General features: G+C 39.2%; 2 protein-coding genes across 3 annotated transcripts in view; one reads left to right on the top strand and one right to left on the bottom strand.

Moving 5' to 3' along the window:
* The window catches only part of LOC130922352 (transmembrane protein 88), a 74,806-nt gene extending 70,825 nt beyond the window's left edge, over nucleotides 1-3,981 (bottom strand). The window contains exon 1 of the mRNA XM_057847089.1: nucleotides 3,857-3,981. The gene's annotated coding sequence lies outside the window, so the exon portion shown is untranslated. The remainder of the gene's footprint in view (nucleotides 1-3,856) is intronic.
* On the top strand, nucleotides 3,732-19,101 carry LOC130922351 (von Willebrand factor A domain-containing protein 1-like). 2 transcript variants are annotated; one of them, XM_057847087.1, is made up of 5 exons: nucleotides 3,732-3,865; nucleotides 14,101-14,634; nucleotides 14,827-15,105; nucleotides 15,407-15,682; nucleotides 18,794-19,101. In XM_057847087.1, exons 1-5 carry the CDS (start codon nucleotides 3,754-3,756, stop codon nucleotides 19,069-19,071), a joined length of 1,479 nt encoding a protein of 492 aa, XP_057703070.1. In that variant the 5' UTR covers nucleotides 3,732-3,753; the 3' UTR covers nucleotides 19,072-19,101. The 2 variants fall into 2 exon arrangements, with proteins under 2 accessions (XP_057703070.1, XP_057703069.1); XM_057847086.1 differs by having other exon boundaries at nucleotides 18,791-19,101.
* The last annotated feature ends 330 nt before the right edge of the window (nucleotides 19,102-19,431 follow it).

The following is a 19,431-nucleotide window of genomic DNA, read 5'->3' as shown; positions in this document are numbered from 1 at the left end:
ATTGGCACTTATTAACACTTATTAATTTAAATATGCACATTCCTGTTGTAATGAAATAACAATAATATTCTGTAGCCACAAATATTCAAAATCTTTTCTTCTTCCAAGTTTTTTTTAGGATTAAGTATAATAATGTATTGCTTAAAATAAGGCTGTTAAGAATATTTTCAGCTAGCTATTTTTCTTCCAAGAAATCTGAGAGAAATACACCTGAAGCACTGGCAGATAATTTCACTTATTTCCAATAGATTTACACTTAAAACTGACTAGTTTTAAGGAAGTGTGTTTTGCAGTGTATTAATGTTATGTTAGGAATGGCTTACTTTTAAAGGCATTTTTGTGCAACTTAGGTATTTACTCTGAAAGTAATTGTTGCCAGAAGTTTACCATTACACAATGTCAGACAATGTCATTATTTAGATGTTGGAATTGACGACTTGTTCATATTTTATGTTGAAAAAAAAAAAAGAGCAATAAATTATATTTTTGCACAGTAATATTTTCTTTCTTCATTCATTCATTCATTTTCCATGCCGCTTTTTCCTCACGAGGGTCGCGGAGGTGCTGGAGCCTATCCCAGCTACCTATGGGCAGTAGGCAGGGGACACCCTGAACTGGTTGCCAGCCAATCGCAGGGCACAAGGAGACATACAATCAATCACGCACACACTCATACCTACGGACAATTTAGAGCAGGGGTCTCAAACCGGTCCTCAAAGGGCCGCAGTGGGTACTGGATTTCATTCCAACCAAACGAGAACAATCCCTTTTCACCAATCTGGTGTCTAACAAGTGTAATCAGTTAATTGCAGTCAGGTGCTGCTTACTTTAGCAGAAACCTCATTGGTTGAACTGTCTGTTTTGGATCTGTTGGAACAAAGACCAGGACCCACTGCGGCCCTTTGTGGAATCGGTTTGAGACCCCTGATTTAGAGTGTTCAATCAGCCTACCATGCATGTTTTTGGGATGTGGGAGGAAACCGGAGTACCCGGAGGAAACCCACACAAGCACGGGGAGAACATGCAAACTCCACACAGGAAGGCCGAAGCTCAGGATTGAACCCTTGATCTCAGAACTGTGAGGCAGAGGTGCTAACCACTCAGCATCACGTTAAAATATTTGACGCAATTAACGCACATGTCCCGCTCAGAAAGTATTCTGCCTTTTGGTAAGTTTTACAGCAAGGCTTTTTATGCTGTCCAACAGCGAACTCTTGTGGTCGCTTTGTGACATGGTTTATTGTTTTCTTACCAGTTCATTATGGCTGCACGACGTCTCGGGCTGATAATGTTGTGCTTATATGATCCTTGGACAAGATTTGTCCGTAAGTATGGTTGTTGTAAAGAATGTACATATTATGTTAGTAAGCGAAATGTTCTATTTTTTGTATGAGACGCTTTTTGTTTATGTTTAGTGAACCTGTATAGCGTGCTAAGCTAACGTTGTTGCTAATGCAATGCTTGTGTACTTTTATTTTGTAGTTTTACGACGGTCTAAAGAGGACAATGGTTTGAGGCCATTTTATTAATAAATCAGATGAAAAAGGAAGAAGAATTATTAAGGCGTCGTTCACTAGCTGTCTAGCTTTGGAAAAAGTAGACGCTTCGGAGTGAGGACAGCATAGACAGATTTAAATGACAGTAGAGTGAAATGCCCACTACAGTCCTTATGTACCGTATGTTGAATGTATATATCCATCTTGTGTCTTATCTTTCCATTCCAACAATTTATTTTACAGAATATATATATAATTTACAGAAAAATATGGCATATTTTATAGACGGTTTGAATTGCGATTAATTGCGATTAATTACGATTAATTAATTTTTAAACTGTAATTAACTCGATTGAAAATTTTAATCGTTTGACAGCCCTAATATATATAATGTATATATTATATGTATATATATATATATATATATATAATATTTTTATATTATATAAATATTATTTTTAATATAATATATTAATATATATACAGTATATATATATTTTTAAATGTCCTGCTGTTCAATATTTTTCTTCCCCCCAGAAAATTGAGATTTTAAGCTTTCCAATAACACATGCATATAGGACAATTTTGAAATTTGGCCAAAATGGGAGTCTCAGAGCGGAACTTCAAGTCACTTGAGTGTTTTCCACCATACACTGTATGTACAGTTCTGCAGATATTTAAGTACTGTATATCTTTTCATGGGACAACACTGACAAAATGACACTTTGACACAATGAAAAGTAGTCTGTGTGCAGCTTATAACCCTCAAAATAACTCAAAATATAACCATTAATATCTAAACCCCTGGCAACAAAAGTGAGTACACCGCATGGTAACTATGTACATCTCTAAATGTCCAAATTGAGGACTGCTTGTCATTTTCCCTCCAAAATGTCATGTGACTCATTACAGGAGTGCTGTCAGCATTGCTGCAGAGATTGAAGAGTTGTGTGTGTGTGTGTGTGGGGGGGGGGGGGGGGGGGGTCATTCCCACCACCATGCTTGACTCTAGGCATGACACACTTATCTTTGTACTCCTCACCTGGTTGCCGTCACACATGCTTGAGACCATCGGAACCAAACAAATGAATCTTCCTACATGCTTCCAGTAATACATGTGCTTTGTTGACATGTCTTCAGCAAACTGTTTGCGGGCTTTCTTGTGTAACGTCTTCAGAAGAGGCTTCCTCCTAGGGTGACAGCCATGCACACCAATTTGATGTAGAGTATGGCATATGGTTTGAGCACTAACAGGCTGACCCCCGCCTCTCCAGTCTCTGCAACAATGCTGACAGCACTCCTGTAAGGAGTCACATGATATTTTGGAGGAAAAATGACAAGCAGTACTCAATTTGGACATTTAGGAATGTATTTAGTTCCCAAGCGGTGTAGTCACTTTTGTTGCCAGGCTATATTTTGAGTTATTTTGAGGGGAAAACAAATGAAGTCTATTATATAAGCTGCATACAGACTACTTTTCATTGTGTCAGAGTGTCATTTTGTCAGTGTTGTCCCATGAAAAGATATACTTAAATATCTGCAGAAATGCGAGGGGTGTACTCACTTTTGTGATAAACTGTATAATCTATTTCTGACTGGAAAAATGCAAATATTGGAGTTTTCTTTGTTTTCTTTTGTTCGTAAACACACAAAAAATAGAATAAAGAATTATAAAATTAATTTTTTATTATTATTATTATTATCATGATATTAAAATGTATTAAATATTCAAAACTTTCAACAAATTTCTCTGGTTTAAGTGTAGTAACAAATAGGGTCTTTTAAATTCAAATCATAGGGGCTAGTAGAACCATGCAAAAAAGGTTTTAAATTTAAAAGCATCCACTCTAAAATTGTTTTGTTTTTGCACATTCAAAGAATAAATGCATTATTGGTTCCATGTCATTTCCTCGTAAAGAAAGAGAACACATTATGAATATCAAGAGAACTGCAGTAAATGAGCGTGATATGCGTTTTGTGTGACAGAGCGTCCGCCCCGTTCATAATTGTGTACACGTGTACATTTAGAAGCCGTTTTAAATGTACTCATTACTTGCTCATTAGACTTGTAATGAATCACTGAATTGCCGCGGGCAATGAGTGCCAGTTGCATGTTGGTACAGCGAGACAGCGCGTCCTGACGCTGTGGATTTTTTTAACACTGTTGATACTTCCTGGACGACAGGAGGAGGAGAAAGGAGGAGGTAAGCACGAACATTGCTAATCAAAATTTCAACAGACATAAGGGAGAAAAGTTATGCAGCGTATGACCATCTTCAAGAGGATGAAGACTATTTTGCCCGGTTGTGTTTTTCTGTGGGCGATGTTGCAGCGCGGCATTTTGCAGGTTGTTGAGTTACCTGACGCAGGTGAGCGAGGCCAGGCGGTGAGCAAACTCAAGATTAGTCTGTTTTCAATGATCTTTGTTTTTTCCCCCCGCTGAAGAAAGTCGTTTCTTCTCGACTGCCACTTCAGTAGGTTCACCTGCTCGGTATAATGACATTCAATTAAAGAGCTGACTTCGGTATCAAGTACGGATGTCCTGATCACATATTTTATCAAGTGAGTCGAGTCACCTGATTTTGAGGATCTGCGAATACCGAATCATGATCCGATACGATGGGAGTGTTTTAATTTGAGGGGGCGCATCCAAACTGTTTGTCCCTCTATATGAACCAAGCTATCCCAACATCATAGCTATTTAAAAGGGTTAATAGTACAGAAGTGGTTTCAACAAAACAAAGGGGGAAAAAAGAAAAATCAGAAATCATTTGTGCAGCACAAATAAGGATGCAAACAAAATACGTTTAAAAATATTTTTACGTAAATAAACTTACAGAAAAAATAAAGTTGAGCTTCCATAACGATTTGATAAATTGAGCTATTTTGGTTGTGATTTCCATGACTATAAGTGTATATACAGTATATACATATACTGTATATACACACATAAACAGTGCTGGCACCCCTGCAATTCTGTCAGATTTCTCCCAGAGAATGATTGCAATTACAAATGCTTTGGTAGTAATAGCTTCTTCTTCTTCTTTTTTTTTTTTTTTTTTTTTTTTTTTTTTTTTTTTTGCTTGCAATGAAAAAACACAAAAGAAAATGGGGGGGGCGGGGGGGGGAGTAAATCATTATCATTTTACCCATAACTCCAAAAATGGGCCAGAAAAAAGTATTGGCACCCTCAGCCTAATTCTTGGTAGCACAACCTTCAGACAAAATACTGTAACTGCGAACAACCGCTTCTGGTATCCATCAATGAGTTTCTTCTTTGCTAAAATTTTAGAACATTATTCTTTGGCCAACTGCTCCAGGCCGCTGAGATTTGAAGGGTGCCTTCTCCAAACTGCCATTTTCAGATCACAGGTGCTTTATGAGATTCAGGTCTGAACTGATTGCTAGTCACTTTATAAGTCTCCGTTGCTTTCTCTCAAACCATTTTCTAGTGCTTTTTGAAGTGTGTTTTGTGTCATTGTCCTGCTGGAAGACCCATGACCTCTGAGGGAGACCCAGCTTTCTCACACTGGGCCCTACATTATGCTGCAAAATTTGTTGATAGTCTTCAGACTTCATAATGCCATGTACATTGTCAAACAATCAGTGCCAGAGGTAGCAAAGCAACCCCAAAACATCAGGGAACCTCCGCCATGTTTGACTGTGGGGACCGTGTTCTTTTCTTTGAAGGCCTCGTTTTTTTTCCTGTAAACTCCATATTGATGCCTTTTCCTAAAAAGCTTTACTTTTGTCTCATCTGACCAGAGAACATTCTTCCAAAACGTTTTTGGCTTTCTCAGGTACGTTTTGGCAAACTCCAGCCTGACTTTTTTATGTCTCTCAGTCAGAAGTGGGGTCTTCCTGGGTATTCTACCATAGAGTCCCTTTTCATTCAGATGCCGACGGATAGTACGGGTTGACAATTTTGTACCCTCGGACTGCAGGACAGCTTGAACTTGTTTGGATGTTAGTTGAGGTTCTTTATCCACTTTATCCACGTCAATTTTTCTTTTCCGTCTACATTTAGAGAGGTTAGCCACAGTGCCATGGGCTTTACACTTATTGATGTCAGAGGAACATTCATGTCTTTAGAGATGGACTTGTAGCCTTGAGATTGCCCATGTTTCCTCACAATTTTGCTTCTCAGGTCCTCAGACAGTTCTTTGGTCTTCTTTCTTTTCTCCATGATCAATGTGGTACACACAAGGACACAGGACAGATATTACTACCAAAGTATATGTAATTGCCATCATTTTCTGGGAGAAATTCAGCATCATCTGACAAAATTGCAGGGGTGATAATAATTTGGACCAGCACTGTATATAATGTGCGTGTGTGTTTGTATGAATACAGTGGGGCAAATAAGTATTCAGCCAACCACTAATTGTGCAAGTTCTCCCACTTGAAAATATTAGAGAGGCCTGTAATTGTCAACGTGGGTGAACCTCAACCATGAGAGATAGAATATGGAGAAAAAAGAAAACAGAAAATCACATTGTTTGATTTTTAAAGAATTTATTTGCAAATCATGGTGGAAAATAAGTATTTGGTCAATACCAAAAGTTAATCTCAATACTTTGTTATGTACCCTTTGTTGGCAATAACGGAGGCCAAACGTTTTCTGTAACTCTTCACAAGCTTATCACACACTGTTGCTGGTAGTTTGGCCCATTCCTCCATGCAGATCTCCTCTAGAGCAGTGATGTTTTGGGGCTGTCGTTGGGCAAAACGGACTTTCAACTCCCTCCCCAGATTTTCTATGGGGTTGTGATCTGGAGACTGACCACTCCAGGACCTTGAAATGCTTCTTACGAAGCCACTCCTTTGTTTCCCTGGCTGTGTGTTTGGGATCATTGTCATGTTGAAAGACCCAGCCACGTCTCATCTTCAATGTCCTTGCTGATGGAAGGAGATTTTCACTCAAAATTTCTCGATACATGGCCCCAGTCATTCTTTCCATTACACTGATCAGTCGTCCTGGCCACTTTGCGTAAAAACAGCTCCAAAGCATGATGTTTCCACCCCCATGCTTCACAGTGGGTATGGTGTTCTTCGGATGCAATCCAGTATTCTTTCTCCTCCAAACACGAGAACCTGTGTTTCTACCAAAAAGTTCTATTTTGGTTTCATTTGACCATAACACATTCTCCCAGTCCTCTTCTGGATCATCCAAATGCTCTCTAGCTAACCGCAGACCGGCCTGGACGTGTACTTTCTTCAGCAGGGGGACACATCTGGCAGTGCAGGATTTGAGTCCCTGGCGGCGCATTGTGTTACCGATAGTAGCCTTTGTTACTGTGGTCCGAGCTCTCTGCAGGTCATTCACTAGGTCCCCCCGTGTGGTTCTGGGATTTTTGCTCACCGTTGTTGTTATCATTTTGACGCCACGGGGTGAGATCTTGCATGGGGCCCCAGATCGAGGGAGATTATTAGTGGTCTTGTATGTCTTACATTTTCTAATAATTGCTCCCACAGTTGATTTCTTTACACCAAGTGTTTTACCTATTGCAGATTCAGGCTTCCCAGCCTGGTGCTGGACTACAATTTTGTCTCTGTTGTCTTTCGACAGCTCTTTGGTCTTGGCCATAGTGGAGTTTGCAGTGTGACTGACTGACTGACATTGTGGACAGGTGTCTTTTATACCGATAATGAGTTAAAATAGGTGCCATTAAAACAGGTAACGAGTGGAGCCTCCTTAGACCTTGTTAGATCTTGCTTGTTTGGAGGTTACTAAATACATATTTTCCACTCTAATTTGGAAATAAATTCTTTAAAAATCAAACAATGTGATTTTCAGTTTTTTTTTTTCACATTCTGTCTCTCATGGTTGAGGTTTACCCATGTTGACAATTACAGGCCTCTCTAATATTTTCAAGTAGGAGAACTTGCACAATTGGTGGTTGACTACATACTTATTTGCCCCACTGTATATAAAAAATGTTTTTATTTTATTTAACTCATTCATTGTCAATAACAGTTATAGACATCAAAGACACATTTCAACTGTAAAATCTTACTATAATATAGTACTTCACAAAAGCATTCCATACTGACAACATTAATTAGAAAGTAAGAATATGCAGCATTTCCAAATAAGAGCGTGTTGTCCTCCTGTGGGCAATATAATACAAACATACCTATTTACAAAGTACATTGAGACGGTTAAACCTCTTAAGCACAAGTGTTTGTCATTCTTTGCAGAAGACTAAGAATATACGTACCATATTTCTGTCAGCCTTGTGATATTATCTGTCTGTAAATGTTGCCCAAATGTTCATTCATTCATCTTCCGAGCCGTTTAACCTCACGAGGGTCGCAGGGGTGCTGAAACCTATCCCAGCTAACTATGGGCAGTAGGTGGGGTACCCCCTAAATCGGTTGCCGGCCAATCGCAGTGACCTAAACGTTTGTGTTCAAATACCTGTTGCTTAAATGCAGTATATCCAATTTTTGGAATAGCTTTTACTCTGCTGGTGTACCCAAAGTAGCAGTATTCCGTATTCATATTAATGCCTGGCCAAATGTGTTTTGCTATGTTTGGCTGAAAATGAATGGTAAAAGACCACACGAAATTGTGTTCGGAGTTATTATTCAGACATTTATATTTGTTTGAAACAAATACATGGGAAGTATGGGTACTAGTACTTTTAATGAATATCTCTAACATACACCCCTTTTTCAAAACTTTTGAGACACTTCACCGGTCCACAGGTTGATAAGGTGTATCAAAACCTTTTTTGTGTGTGTGTATTTGTCACTTTCTGACACTCAACAAATAACATTTATTGAAAACTGCAGCTGAGGGTATGAGTTATTGATGTTACGATGAGTTTAGGAGATTAGTTACACATTGTTGCTTGTTGCTTTTGTACAATGAAGTCATTACTGTACTGTATCATTTGTTCACTGCACTGCTGTAGTCTCACAGCCATTGTAAATAATATATTTCATCTTCTTATGAGGCTCACATGTTGGCATATACAGTATGATGCAACATGTTTAGACCTAAGGGTGTATGGGTTGTATTCTATTTTCAATAATATTCAGATGCAAAATATAGTACCGTATCACTTTGTCATGGTTATTGTAATTGAGAACAACAACAAAATAATGCTGCTGCTGCTGATGTTGCTTCAGGGTTAAGTAATGAACATGAACAAGTTATGGCAACCAAAGGCAGACTGAACCGTTTAATGAATAGTTTCCATTCATCTAAATACTTTACGCTATTCCAATGATGGATTCTCAAAAGACATAATGAAAGAAGTATTTATTACTACTTCCTATTGTTCCAGGCTGGTGGCGGCTTCATTTCCTTCTGTCATTTCTCATGATATCTCACTTTTTTAATTCCAGACATATTTTTAGAAGTATGTCCATCAACTCATGACTCAGAAACTCTCAGTACTCTTTATGTGCCAGAGTGATGCAGTGACTCTCTAAAAGCATAATAATTTGTTGCCCGTTCTGTGCTCTGCTTTGCTTTGATGTTAGCCGTTATTGCTCACAGCTGTATTTTTTAATGTATGTTAAAGTCAGGGGTGGAATGTTACGAAGTAAAAGTACTTTGTTACTGAACTTAAATACATTTTTGTGTATCGGTACCTTACTTGAGTACAAATATGAAGTGGGCCTTTTTACTTACGTACAGTATACTTAACTACATTTTACAGGAGTTACTCTTATCTGTACTTTTTACTCCTCTACTTTTCAAATTGGCATCAGCATTACACATTACTTTTGTTTGTTGTCTTTTTTTCTCATTATGAATTGATAGTTTTGTTTTCATGTTTCCTGCGCAATCGATAAGCCTGTGCAACTATACCGTAGCTGAGCACTGGCGGCAGCAACACGAGTACAAGCAAGATTAGGCAGGTGAAATAGATACTGACCAATTAAAACCACCACACTCTTGTACGGTAGGTGGCGGTATGAACCTGATGGTTGCTTGCAATCTGCCATTAAGTTAAGTTTTGGAGTTTTTGCGCTTGTTAGGCTCTTGTTTACAGTGCAGTCGGGAGAAAATACTTTTACTTTTTACTTGTAAAGTAAATTTCAAAGCACTTAAAGTACTTCTGTACTTTTACTTCAGTACATTTTTCTTAGATACTTGTACTTTTACTTAACAGTAATTCTCTGCACCTGTATCTGTACTTAGGTAAAAAAAAAAAAAAAAAGTACTTCATCCACTACTGGTTATATACTTGGTAATGCAAGCTAATGTTAAGAAAACAAGCTTGTCCACAGTCTGCGTCTAATCAGCTAACTAACAGTATCAACACATCCCATTATCAAAAAAGGGGTTGAACCAATTAGTTCAGTGGTGTCAAATGTACGACCCGTGGGCTAGAACCGACCCACCGAGGGTCCAATCCGGCCCATGGGGTTGTTCTACCACATGGGCACGTTGTAGGTCATTCATACTGTACATACAAAGTCACATAGAATTGTGTGATCGAGTGCGTGCACTACTGCACTTGGCTCACTTTAGTGTCCGCAGATACAGTGATCCCTCGCTACTTCGCGCTTCAAACTTCGCACCCTCAGTCCATCGCGGATTTTTTTCTCAATTAAAAAAAAATGTTTTAAAAAAAACATGAGTTGTCCTGAGCCGATCGCGAAGTCTCAGTCTTACTCCCTTAGTTGCTTATTAAAGTTAATGAGGATTAACAGACGTTTCATGATTGATGTTGCCAGAGAAGCGAAATTCAAAGCGCTGCATGCGTCAATCATCGTTTAACTTGTTAAACAGTTGCTTTGGCAACTCATTGTGTATAAGTGAGCATCTTGCAGCTCACTCAATGAAGCATTTAATAAAGCCAAGCATTTTTCTGCATCATTCATGTTTAAAAATAATTAGGTGGGACAGTAACATGTTTAAAACTTATCATAAATATTACATTTGAAGTGCTTAAAAAACATTTATTAAAATATATACAGTATATACATTTTTTTAAAATCATACCGTACTTTGGGAGGGAAAAAGTGACAAACATTTGTTCTATATATCTCTGTCAATGTTAAATCTGAATAAAGACATTGAACACACCCAAAAAATATTGTTTTAGGGGGGACGGGCGCTACTTTGCGTTTTTTCACTTATCGCGGCGGGTTCTGCTCCCCATTAACCGCTAAAAACTAAGGATCATTTTACAAACATTCATCCGTCCCTTTGCTGTCAAAATGGATGGGACGTCTAACACCGTCAATGGCAGCCAATGAATTAACAAGGAAGTGACCCAAAATTGCCCCAAACTAACAGGAAGTGACACCAAATCTATAGGAAATAATGAGGAAATGGCCAAAAATCAACAGAAAGCAGCCCGGAAATACCCCGCAAAAATGATTTACAGGACTCCCTCCCTGCCATTGACAATAATAGACGCCCAATTCATTTCACAGGAAAGACCAGCGGGGATTGCTCATCTTTCACTGCCGTTGACGCCACTGACGTCCAATCCATTTTGATGCGGAGGGGGCGAATGAATGTTGTGTCAAAATGGATTAGTCAATGCCAACCAGTGAGTTAACTTATTTGGCAAGAAATCAACTAATCTGGTTCACATTAGATCTAATTGCCATAAATGTGACCTGCGAACCAAAATGAGTGAATGGAGAGTCGACTTTACTGCTCTTTATGAAACATGAATTTCAATGAATCCCTAATTGTGATTTTGCCATCAAATATGGACACAAATTCCAACAACAGATTCGAGCAAAGACTTCCTGAAACACAGGAGGTTTTAAAAGTTGTTTTTTTGTGTGTGTGTGTTTTTGAGTATTTGTAGCTTATGATGGCAAGGAGGTGTCCCAAAAGTTTTGTCTCCCCTTTGGATTTTTCCAGAATCTCTCATGCTAGCAGATGAAATGCTGAGATTCTGCCTTCGTTTTGGTTGAAAGCAACAATTCATTCAAGCATCTCCATCAAGAAGATCAATCAGCTCTTGTTTTGTCTAGGTCCGGATTTGTTTTCTATCCAGCTTTTTCTCTTAAATCCCTAAAGCTATTTGTTTTATGAGCATTTTTCACTCTTTTACGGTTGCTTTACCTTCCCACTATAAAAAATTAATGATTGTGGGCAATTACTGCAAAAAAATATATCTCTTTGGTTCCGCTGAGGCTTCTCAAATGGAAGATGCAGACTATGCAAATACACATGCTACATGTGAGGCTAATTGGTCTTCTAAAACCCCTTTGAATTCTTTGAGATCTGAAAAGTTAATATGAAAAAGTCATTAACATATGCGTCTTTATTTCCTGGCATTTAGATGTGCTTAACCTTTGTGAAGTTGGCACTCCCGTCAGAGGCAAATTTATTTAAAAAAAAAAAAAAAAATGAAATGATGTCAATCGTTTGTGCTACGTTTGTGCTAGTTTGTGTTGTGCTGAGGTCAACCAGCCACCCATTTTGTTCGAAAATGGCTACAAATGGTGTCAATCGTTTATGCTTCATTTGTGCTGTAATACTTTTCGTTGGTGCTGCTATCTTTTTGAGAAACTGAGATCATAAACGTCTCCATCAGACAGTGATAGTGAAGTCCATGTTGAGATAATAATTTAAAGTGATGACGTCACGCAGCCCCCCATCTATGACAGAACGTCACGCTAGAGTTTGTCAAAAAGTGAAAAAAAATGACCAGGAAAGATAGGCTGGGTTCATACAGCAGGTCTTAATGCACAAATCTGATTTTTTCGTGTTTTTCCAACTCGAATGAGGCATTAACTTGACGGTCTGAGCTGGACAGTTCACATAAAAGTGGACCATTTAAAATCCGATCTAAATCACTTTCATATGTGGTTAAAATCCGATCTGGGCCACATTTTCCCAGAATGGCTACGGTCTGAACTGTCAGCTCTCCCAAATCGGAATTCATGTAGAGATTACGTCAGCAAAGAGCAAGAGGCACGGAGGACGGCAGGATGGAGCTGTACATTAGCGTTAGTGCCTAGCTTGAACTCGGCTTTTAGGGAAGAGGGGGGTAAGTCTGAGAATGCTCGGTTTTCTTTCTGTGCGTCAAATGAGCAGTATTGTATTTCAATATTGCTTACGTGACCGAGAGTTGGGACAAACTGATCGCATGTGTGTGCGTGCATGCGTTCTATCAATCCTTATAAATTTTAAATATGAGACTAAATGTGATTATTTATGTCTGGTATTTGTGTCCTCTTTTTTTAAAACAAAATATGATCCCCCGAGAATGACATAGAGCTAGTATTAGTAGTCATTTGTTTTGATGCTTCTGCGCATGCGGGTCAGTTTTCTCAGTGCATGTCGGACTGCGAGTTTGTGCACAGGCTCAATGGAAAAAAAGGAGTCTGATCGGGCACGCCAAAAAAAAAACGATGTGAAGAAAAATAGAGACCAGCAGCATGAAATATATACCCTTTAAACGTTTTTTTTTTTTTTTCTTTGTTTGGATCGATTATTTATCATCTAAAATATCGGGGGAAATGCGACAGTAAAATACAAAAAAAATACAATTAAGCGATACTTATGAGGTAGATATCCGTGACCTATTTACAGACGTTATTTTTTTCATTGTGAAGTCATTTGTTTAAAAGTTTAAAATACGCGAGTGGATAATTTTATAAAGTATTTTTTTAACTAAATATTAGACAGCAATTAATAATTCTAAGCTAAAAATGATAGACATTTAATAAAATAAATATTTAATGACTTACCTTCTTTTTATGGCTAGGTTGAAACAAAAGCAGTTGCGCAGTGTCTGTAAACGAGAGTCTCCGTGGTAAAACGAACAAATTAAAAATAATCCAGGGGCATAATGCGCCATGAAACTGCTATGGCAGCATATATACATATTGTTCTATCAAACACAACAGTTTCTTTGTCTTAAAATACAGCAGTTTATTTTAAAGAGGGGTGCAAGAGCAGTTTTCCGCCATATACAAAAGAGCATTTTTTTTCTCTGGCTTTTAAAGCTAACTGTATCGTCACGTTCATGAAAAATCATTGTAATCATGTCTTGATAAGCCATTGCTTTGTCAACAGGAAAAAAAACCATAGTTATTCCAGTAGAACTTTTTTTCTGCCACCTTGTATGGTTGACAGTTAAATTTCTGTACTCACCAGAGTTTCTATATTTAAATGCTTCTAAATTGCTGATATTTTCTTTTGTGTGAAAAGTTGCTTTGTTTATTCTGCCATTGGTTAACTCTTTAAGTGCTAGTGAAGATGATAGACGTCCAATAGTATGAATCTTTTCATTATGCTGCCATGTATTTAAATCAGTTTGTCACGAGTAGATGTTCAAGTTAGTACTTGCTGAATTTCTTAGCCAGCATTTTGAGTGCCTTATTGGGGCACTTTCCAATAATACTAGATGTCCACTTCCATATACTGTATATATACTGTATGTATGACTGACTGCATTGTGACCTGCACAGGGTGTATGTCGTCCACCTTTTACCTAAGACAGCTGCTTAAGCTCCAACTCACCCGTGATCCTAAGCAATTCAGAAATGGGTGGATAATCTTAAAATAAAATTGATTTTTTTACACTTCAGTTATGTCTTGGATTCCAAATTCTTTTTTTTAAGCAACTTCAAATTAAACTGCATTTGCTGTGTTCTGTCTCATCTTTAGTGTTGAACTGCTGTGAGGGCGACATTCTCCTCTTATTGGACTCTTCGGGAAGCGTGGCCAACTATGAGTTCTCCCAGATGCTAGGCTTCACTGCTAAGCTTCTTCGGCCCTTCACGCTTGGCCGTGGCCACGTCAGGGTTGGGCTGCTGCAGGTGGGGACTGATCCGAATCTGGAGTTCGGCTTGGATGTTCACAGCAATCAGAGAAGTCTTCAGAAAGCACTGCTCGGCATCACACAGTTGCACGGAAGCACCAACACGGAAGCGGCACTAAAAGTGGCCCAGCAGCTTCTGACAGATACGCGTGTGCCCAAGGTTATGCTCTGGCTGACGGATGGTGTCGAGCTGGGCGAGGTGGAAGAGCCAATAGCGCAGCTGAAGGTGCAAGGGGTTTCTGTGTTAATTGTGTCCACCGTGCATGGAAACTTCCAGGTGTTGCAGCGTGCCGTCTCACCTCCTATAGAGTCACATCTCTACTCTGTGGACATAGACAACATTGACATCATCACAGAAGAAATGAGAGCAGCCATTATCCGTATGTATGCATTTGCTTAAACATTGTATTGTACATTTCCAGTGGTGTCTTGAATTTCATTTGGCTCGTAACCCAAAAACCCTTGAATCTAAAAACATCTTTCCGTTAAATCAGTGGTCATTAAAGCTCAATCTTTATGCTGTTTTCCATATATAATTAATCGGATTCTTTTATTCTTTTTCTCAACTGAAGGAATCATTCGAGCTGAGCGACTTCGTGCCATTGACATAACATCCACCAGTGCTGTACTGCAGTGGCGCCCTGTTTTAAGCACACTTGGTGGCTACTATGAGCTGTGGTATAACGCCATTGCGAATACAAATCCAGAGGATAAACGTATCCTCCGTGGAGAGTCCAGCTCAGTGGAGCTGACCAAACTGAGACCTGGGACGACCTATTCCGCCTTCCTGCGACCCGAGTCCAACCAGAGGCTTTTCAACACCCTCACAGTGAGCTTTACTACACTTCCCGGTAAGAATGTTAATACTGCATCAATGCTTAAGGACAGTGATGTGATCTCCTGAAAATTAGACTGCCGGAAACACTCAAGTTAAATGTCATTGGTTGCACGCCGATGGTTTCCTTCCTTGTTATTTAAAATTAAAAATCAAAGTGAAATGAATGCATTCTTTCATACAAGCCTAAACAAAATCCATCATAAAACTTTTGTGGCAATTTTAAAGTAACACAACAGCCCTATAAAGTTCAAGTATGTGTTTTGGATTCTTTCTTATGATAACCATCATGTTGTTGCTGTCTGCATCACCCTCAGAGGTTTTAAGCCCAGCCGTGGTCTCGGTGTCTGAATCTGTCCCCCGTCAGACCCGAGTGAGTTGGGGTCCCCTGCAGCCATCTCTGATTGAGAGATACACAGTGGAGTACGGAGCAATTCCAAGCGGAGCGCCTACAACTGTGATAGTACAGAGCAACCAGAACTCCACTGTGCTCACCCACCTGGAGCCAGGAATTGAGTACCTTGTTACAGTCAGTGCTTTGTACAAGAATGGAAAAGAAAGAGCCATGTCTGTGAAAGCTTGCACTCAAAAAGGTGCGTGAAGACATGATATTACTCATTTTTATTTAACAGCATTATTCCAAATTATATAAATTCACTCCAACCACATTTCAACTTGGTGTTCAAAAACAAAGACAAAATATAAAGAACTGCCTCCCCTCCCATTGGCTGGGGAAGGGCCGTGGCCCTGGGGCAGCTCCCGTGCAGCATTTCCACTCGTCTGCAGGACTCTCACATGTCTGATGGGAGTCGCACATGACTATGTGCAATTAGACACACTCAAGTAGAAAAACTCGGTGTCAGGATTAGCGATCAGGCAGCATAGAATAAGATGCCAACACATCCAAACTCACAAGGGATTCACACAAATACTGGGTTCTACACCTCACATGGTTTGTGTACACTTCACTCCTCCCAATCACTTATCTTGCTGCCCCCCTCCCCCCTTCTTCTTGGTCATAAGGCCCCCCACATGGTGTCAACCAGAAATACAACTAGCTAACGATAGCACCATCATATTCATAGTTAGTGCAGGTGTTCAATGTATTTCTTGTTGTTGTTTGTGCATCCTCTGTCTCTCGCTTCTTCTTTTTTTCTGTACCCCCATAACGCCTTCCTTTTCGCTGCTTTCTTTTAATAAAAGGGGCACGTTGAATGATCACAATGGGAGTATGTCACACTCCCATGTGATACATTAAAACTGTTCAGACCAATCAGACACTCAGATTCCAATTCTCCGTGTCAATCAGCTGAACAGGACATGTTAATTTTTTTTTTTTAATAATGTACCAAGAAAACTATAGAATTAGGGGACATTTGGGCTTACAAAATCTAAAATCTAAAAAATAGGCCTTGTCTCTTTAGAACTACCGCTACATTGAGTACTTAGCACAATAACAGTCGCAAATCTGTAATTATAGCCAGGAGGAAAAACTTATGTAAATAAGAAAAAAAATGTTTTAAATAATGGCCTTATGCTGATTGTCTGCATAACACAGTCACATGAGGTAGAGTGAGACATTCAATGAAGGCTTTTAAGTATTTTAGAATAATAGAAAAAATGAAAAGGTTGTTGCATGTTGCTGGACTCACATTCCACCAATAATAATTAATATTTTAAATATTACGTTTATTAAAACAAATGCTCCCACAGCTAGTTTTTTTTTTTTTTTTTTTTTTTTTTTTTTTTGACATGTAAACTGACTTTAAATAGTTTGTATGTTAGCATGTGGGTTATTTAAAATCTGAAGAGTGTTAAAGGGAAGTTCAGAATTTTTGACATTAGGCTTAATCTTAGCAGGGGTTTAATTAGTCAGTGGAATTGGTTTCAACAAATTCCATGCAGTTTGTTGATTTCAGTGCTTCGGGGTGGCTAATCTAGCACGAGTCATTGGGATTTGCTAGCATGCCAGTAAAAACGATATTGACAGATATACTGTTACTCTTCAAACGATGTTGTGGTCAAAGAGTAAACAGTACAGTGAGTTAGGTTGATTGATTTGGGGGATGGGCAGTCCCTTTTGTTACCAAAAAAAATCAGAATTGACTAAAACAATCTGATGTCACTCCATCCTCCTTGCCTAGACAGCCTGTTCCCTGGAGAGCTGCTGGATTACAAATATTGCTGTTCATACTACAATTATTGACATGCAATAGTAGGTTTTAATAACTTTATCCTGAAAATATAGCCAACACTATTGATTGCATGCGTTATCAGTGGTTCTTGTGCGTGCATATGTTGTTTTTTTTATTGACATACTAGCAAACCCCATTGATTCGCACTTGCTTAGCCAGTCTGGAGCCCTGAAACTAACAAATAACTAACAAATAACTAACAAACTGCGCGGAATTTGTTGAAACCAACTCCACCGACGAATTAAACCCCCGCTAACTCAAAGATTTAGCTTAATGGGGAGGAGGGAATCTGAATTTCCCCTTTAAGTAAAACGTCCTTTAATTCTGGGATTACCCCTTTACTTGGGCTATTAATTAAGTACAAAAAAGTATACAGGGTATCACAAAAGTGAGTACACCTCTTGCATTTCAGCAGATATTTAAGTATCTTTTCATGGGACAACACTGACAAAATGACACTTTGACACAATGAAAAGTAGTCTGTGTGCAGCTAATATAATAGAGTTAATTTATTTTCCCCTCAAAATAACTCAAAATATAGCCATTAATATCTAAACCCCTGGCAACAAAATCGAGGACACCCCTTAGAAACTATGTACATCCCTAAATGTCCAAATTGAGTACTGCTTGTCATTTTCCCTCCAAAATGTCATGTGACTCGTTACAGGAGTGCTGTCAGCATTGTTGCAGAGATTGGTGAGGTGTGGGGGTGGGATGAGGGGGGGTCATTCCCACCACCATGCTTGACTGTAGGCATGACACAATTATCTTTGTACTCCTCACCTGGTAGCCATCACACATGCGACCATCGGAACCAGACAAATTAATCTTCATCACATCAGACCATAGGACATGGTTCCAGTAATCCATGTGCTTTGTTGACATGTCTTCAGCAAATTGTTTGCGGGCTTTCTTGTGTACCATCTTCAGAAGAGGCTTCCTCCTGGGCTGACAGCCATGCACACCAATTTGATGTAGAGTGTGGGGTATGGTCTGAGCACTAAAAGGCTGACGCCCCACCTCTTCAATTTCTGCTGCAATGCTGACAACACTCCTGCAATGAGTCACATGACATTTTGGAGGGAAAATGACAGGCAGTACTCAATTTGGAAATTTAGGGATGTACGTAGTTCCCATGCGGTGTACTCACTTTTGTTGCCAGGGGTTTAGATATTAATGGCTATATTTTGAGTTATTTTAAGGGGAAAATAAATCAACTCTATTATATAAGCTGGACACAGACTACTTTTCATTGTGTCAAAGTGTCATTTTGTCAGTGTTGTCCCATGAAAAGATATATTGAAATATCTGCAGAAATGCGAGTGGTGTACTCACTTCTGTGATACACTGTATATACATTATGAATGTGCAACTTAATGATGACTGACTGATGCTATAGAAAATAGATGGAATAATGGATGAATAATTAATCAGGAAATGTTTTCAAAAGCACAGTCCTAGATTATTCATACTGGACATTTCTGGATTTGTATTCTCCTAAACCAGCAGCAGCGACTCTGCCACCCCTCACTGACCTTCAGACGACCTCATTAACGAACAAGGAGGTGCAGGTGGAATGGAAGGCCCCACAGCAGGGCCTGAAAGGATTTTGGCTTCGCTGGGATAAAGGAGACACCCATGATCCCTCTTCAACATACCTGCCGCCGTCTTCACACTCAACAAGACTCACACACCTTGCTGCCAACAGCCGTGTGTGCGTATCCCCCGTTTACAGTTCTGGCCGAGGAGAGGGCATATGCTGCTCGACAGACAATTTAATTGGTTAGCAGAGCTGAATGTTGCGTGTTTCGATTTTTTTTGGGGGGGGGGGGGGGGGGTGGATATGCAATATCCGTTTTCCTGGATTAAAGAGAGACTGCTGCAATCAAGCAGCTGGTGAACATTATGCATTTTGAGTGCTGGAGGCTTAAATGACATGTGCAGGACTGAATTTTATTCATTTTTGTCATGGATTACAGCCAGGACATAGCAACATGTCCTGACTGTGTTCTTATTATAACGCGAACACTTTATACATATCTTAGCTTTTATCACACAACTAACATGTTTACCTTGAATAACAAAAAAAAATAGCAAAGAAGAGTCAACACATTATTCGCTTTGCTTATTACACATTTGTGCCCCAT

This window comes from Corythoichthys intestinalis, chromosome 9 (assembly GCF_030265065.1).
Source record: "Corythoichthys intestinalis isolate RoL2023-P3 chromosome 9, ASM3026506v1, whole genome shotgun sequence".
In the NCBI taxonomy this organism is placed as follows: Eukaryota; Metazoa; Chordata; class Actinopteri; order Syngnathiformes; family Syngnathidae; genus Corythoichthys; species Corythoichthys intestinalis.
Note: the sequence above shows the minus strand (reverse complement) of the source record. Positions and strands in the feature narration are given on the sequence as shown.

What these genes read in the sequence shown, in the direction of transcription:
- LOC130922351 (XM_057847086.1), top strand. Translation starts at nt 3,754, where the DNA reads ATGCAGCGTATGACCATCTTCAAGAGGATGAAGACTATTTTGCCCGGT. An exon ending in AATGAGAGCAGCCATTATCC is followed by an intron (nt 14,635 to 14,826) that starts GTATGTATGCAT and finishes TCTCAACTGAAG; the next exon opens with GAATCATTCGAGCTGAGCGA. An exon ending in GAGCTTTACTACACTTCCCG is followed by an intron (nt 15,106 to 15,406) that starts GTAAGAATGTTA and finishes CATCACCCTCAG; the next exon opens with AGGTTTTAAGCCCAGCCGTG.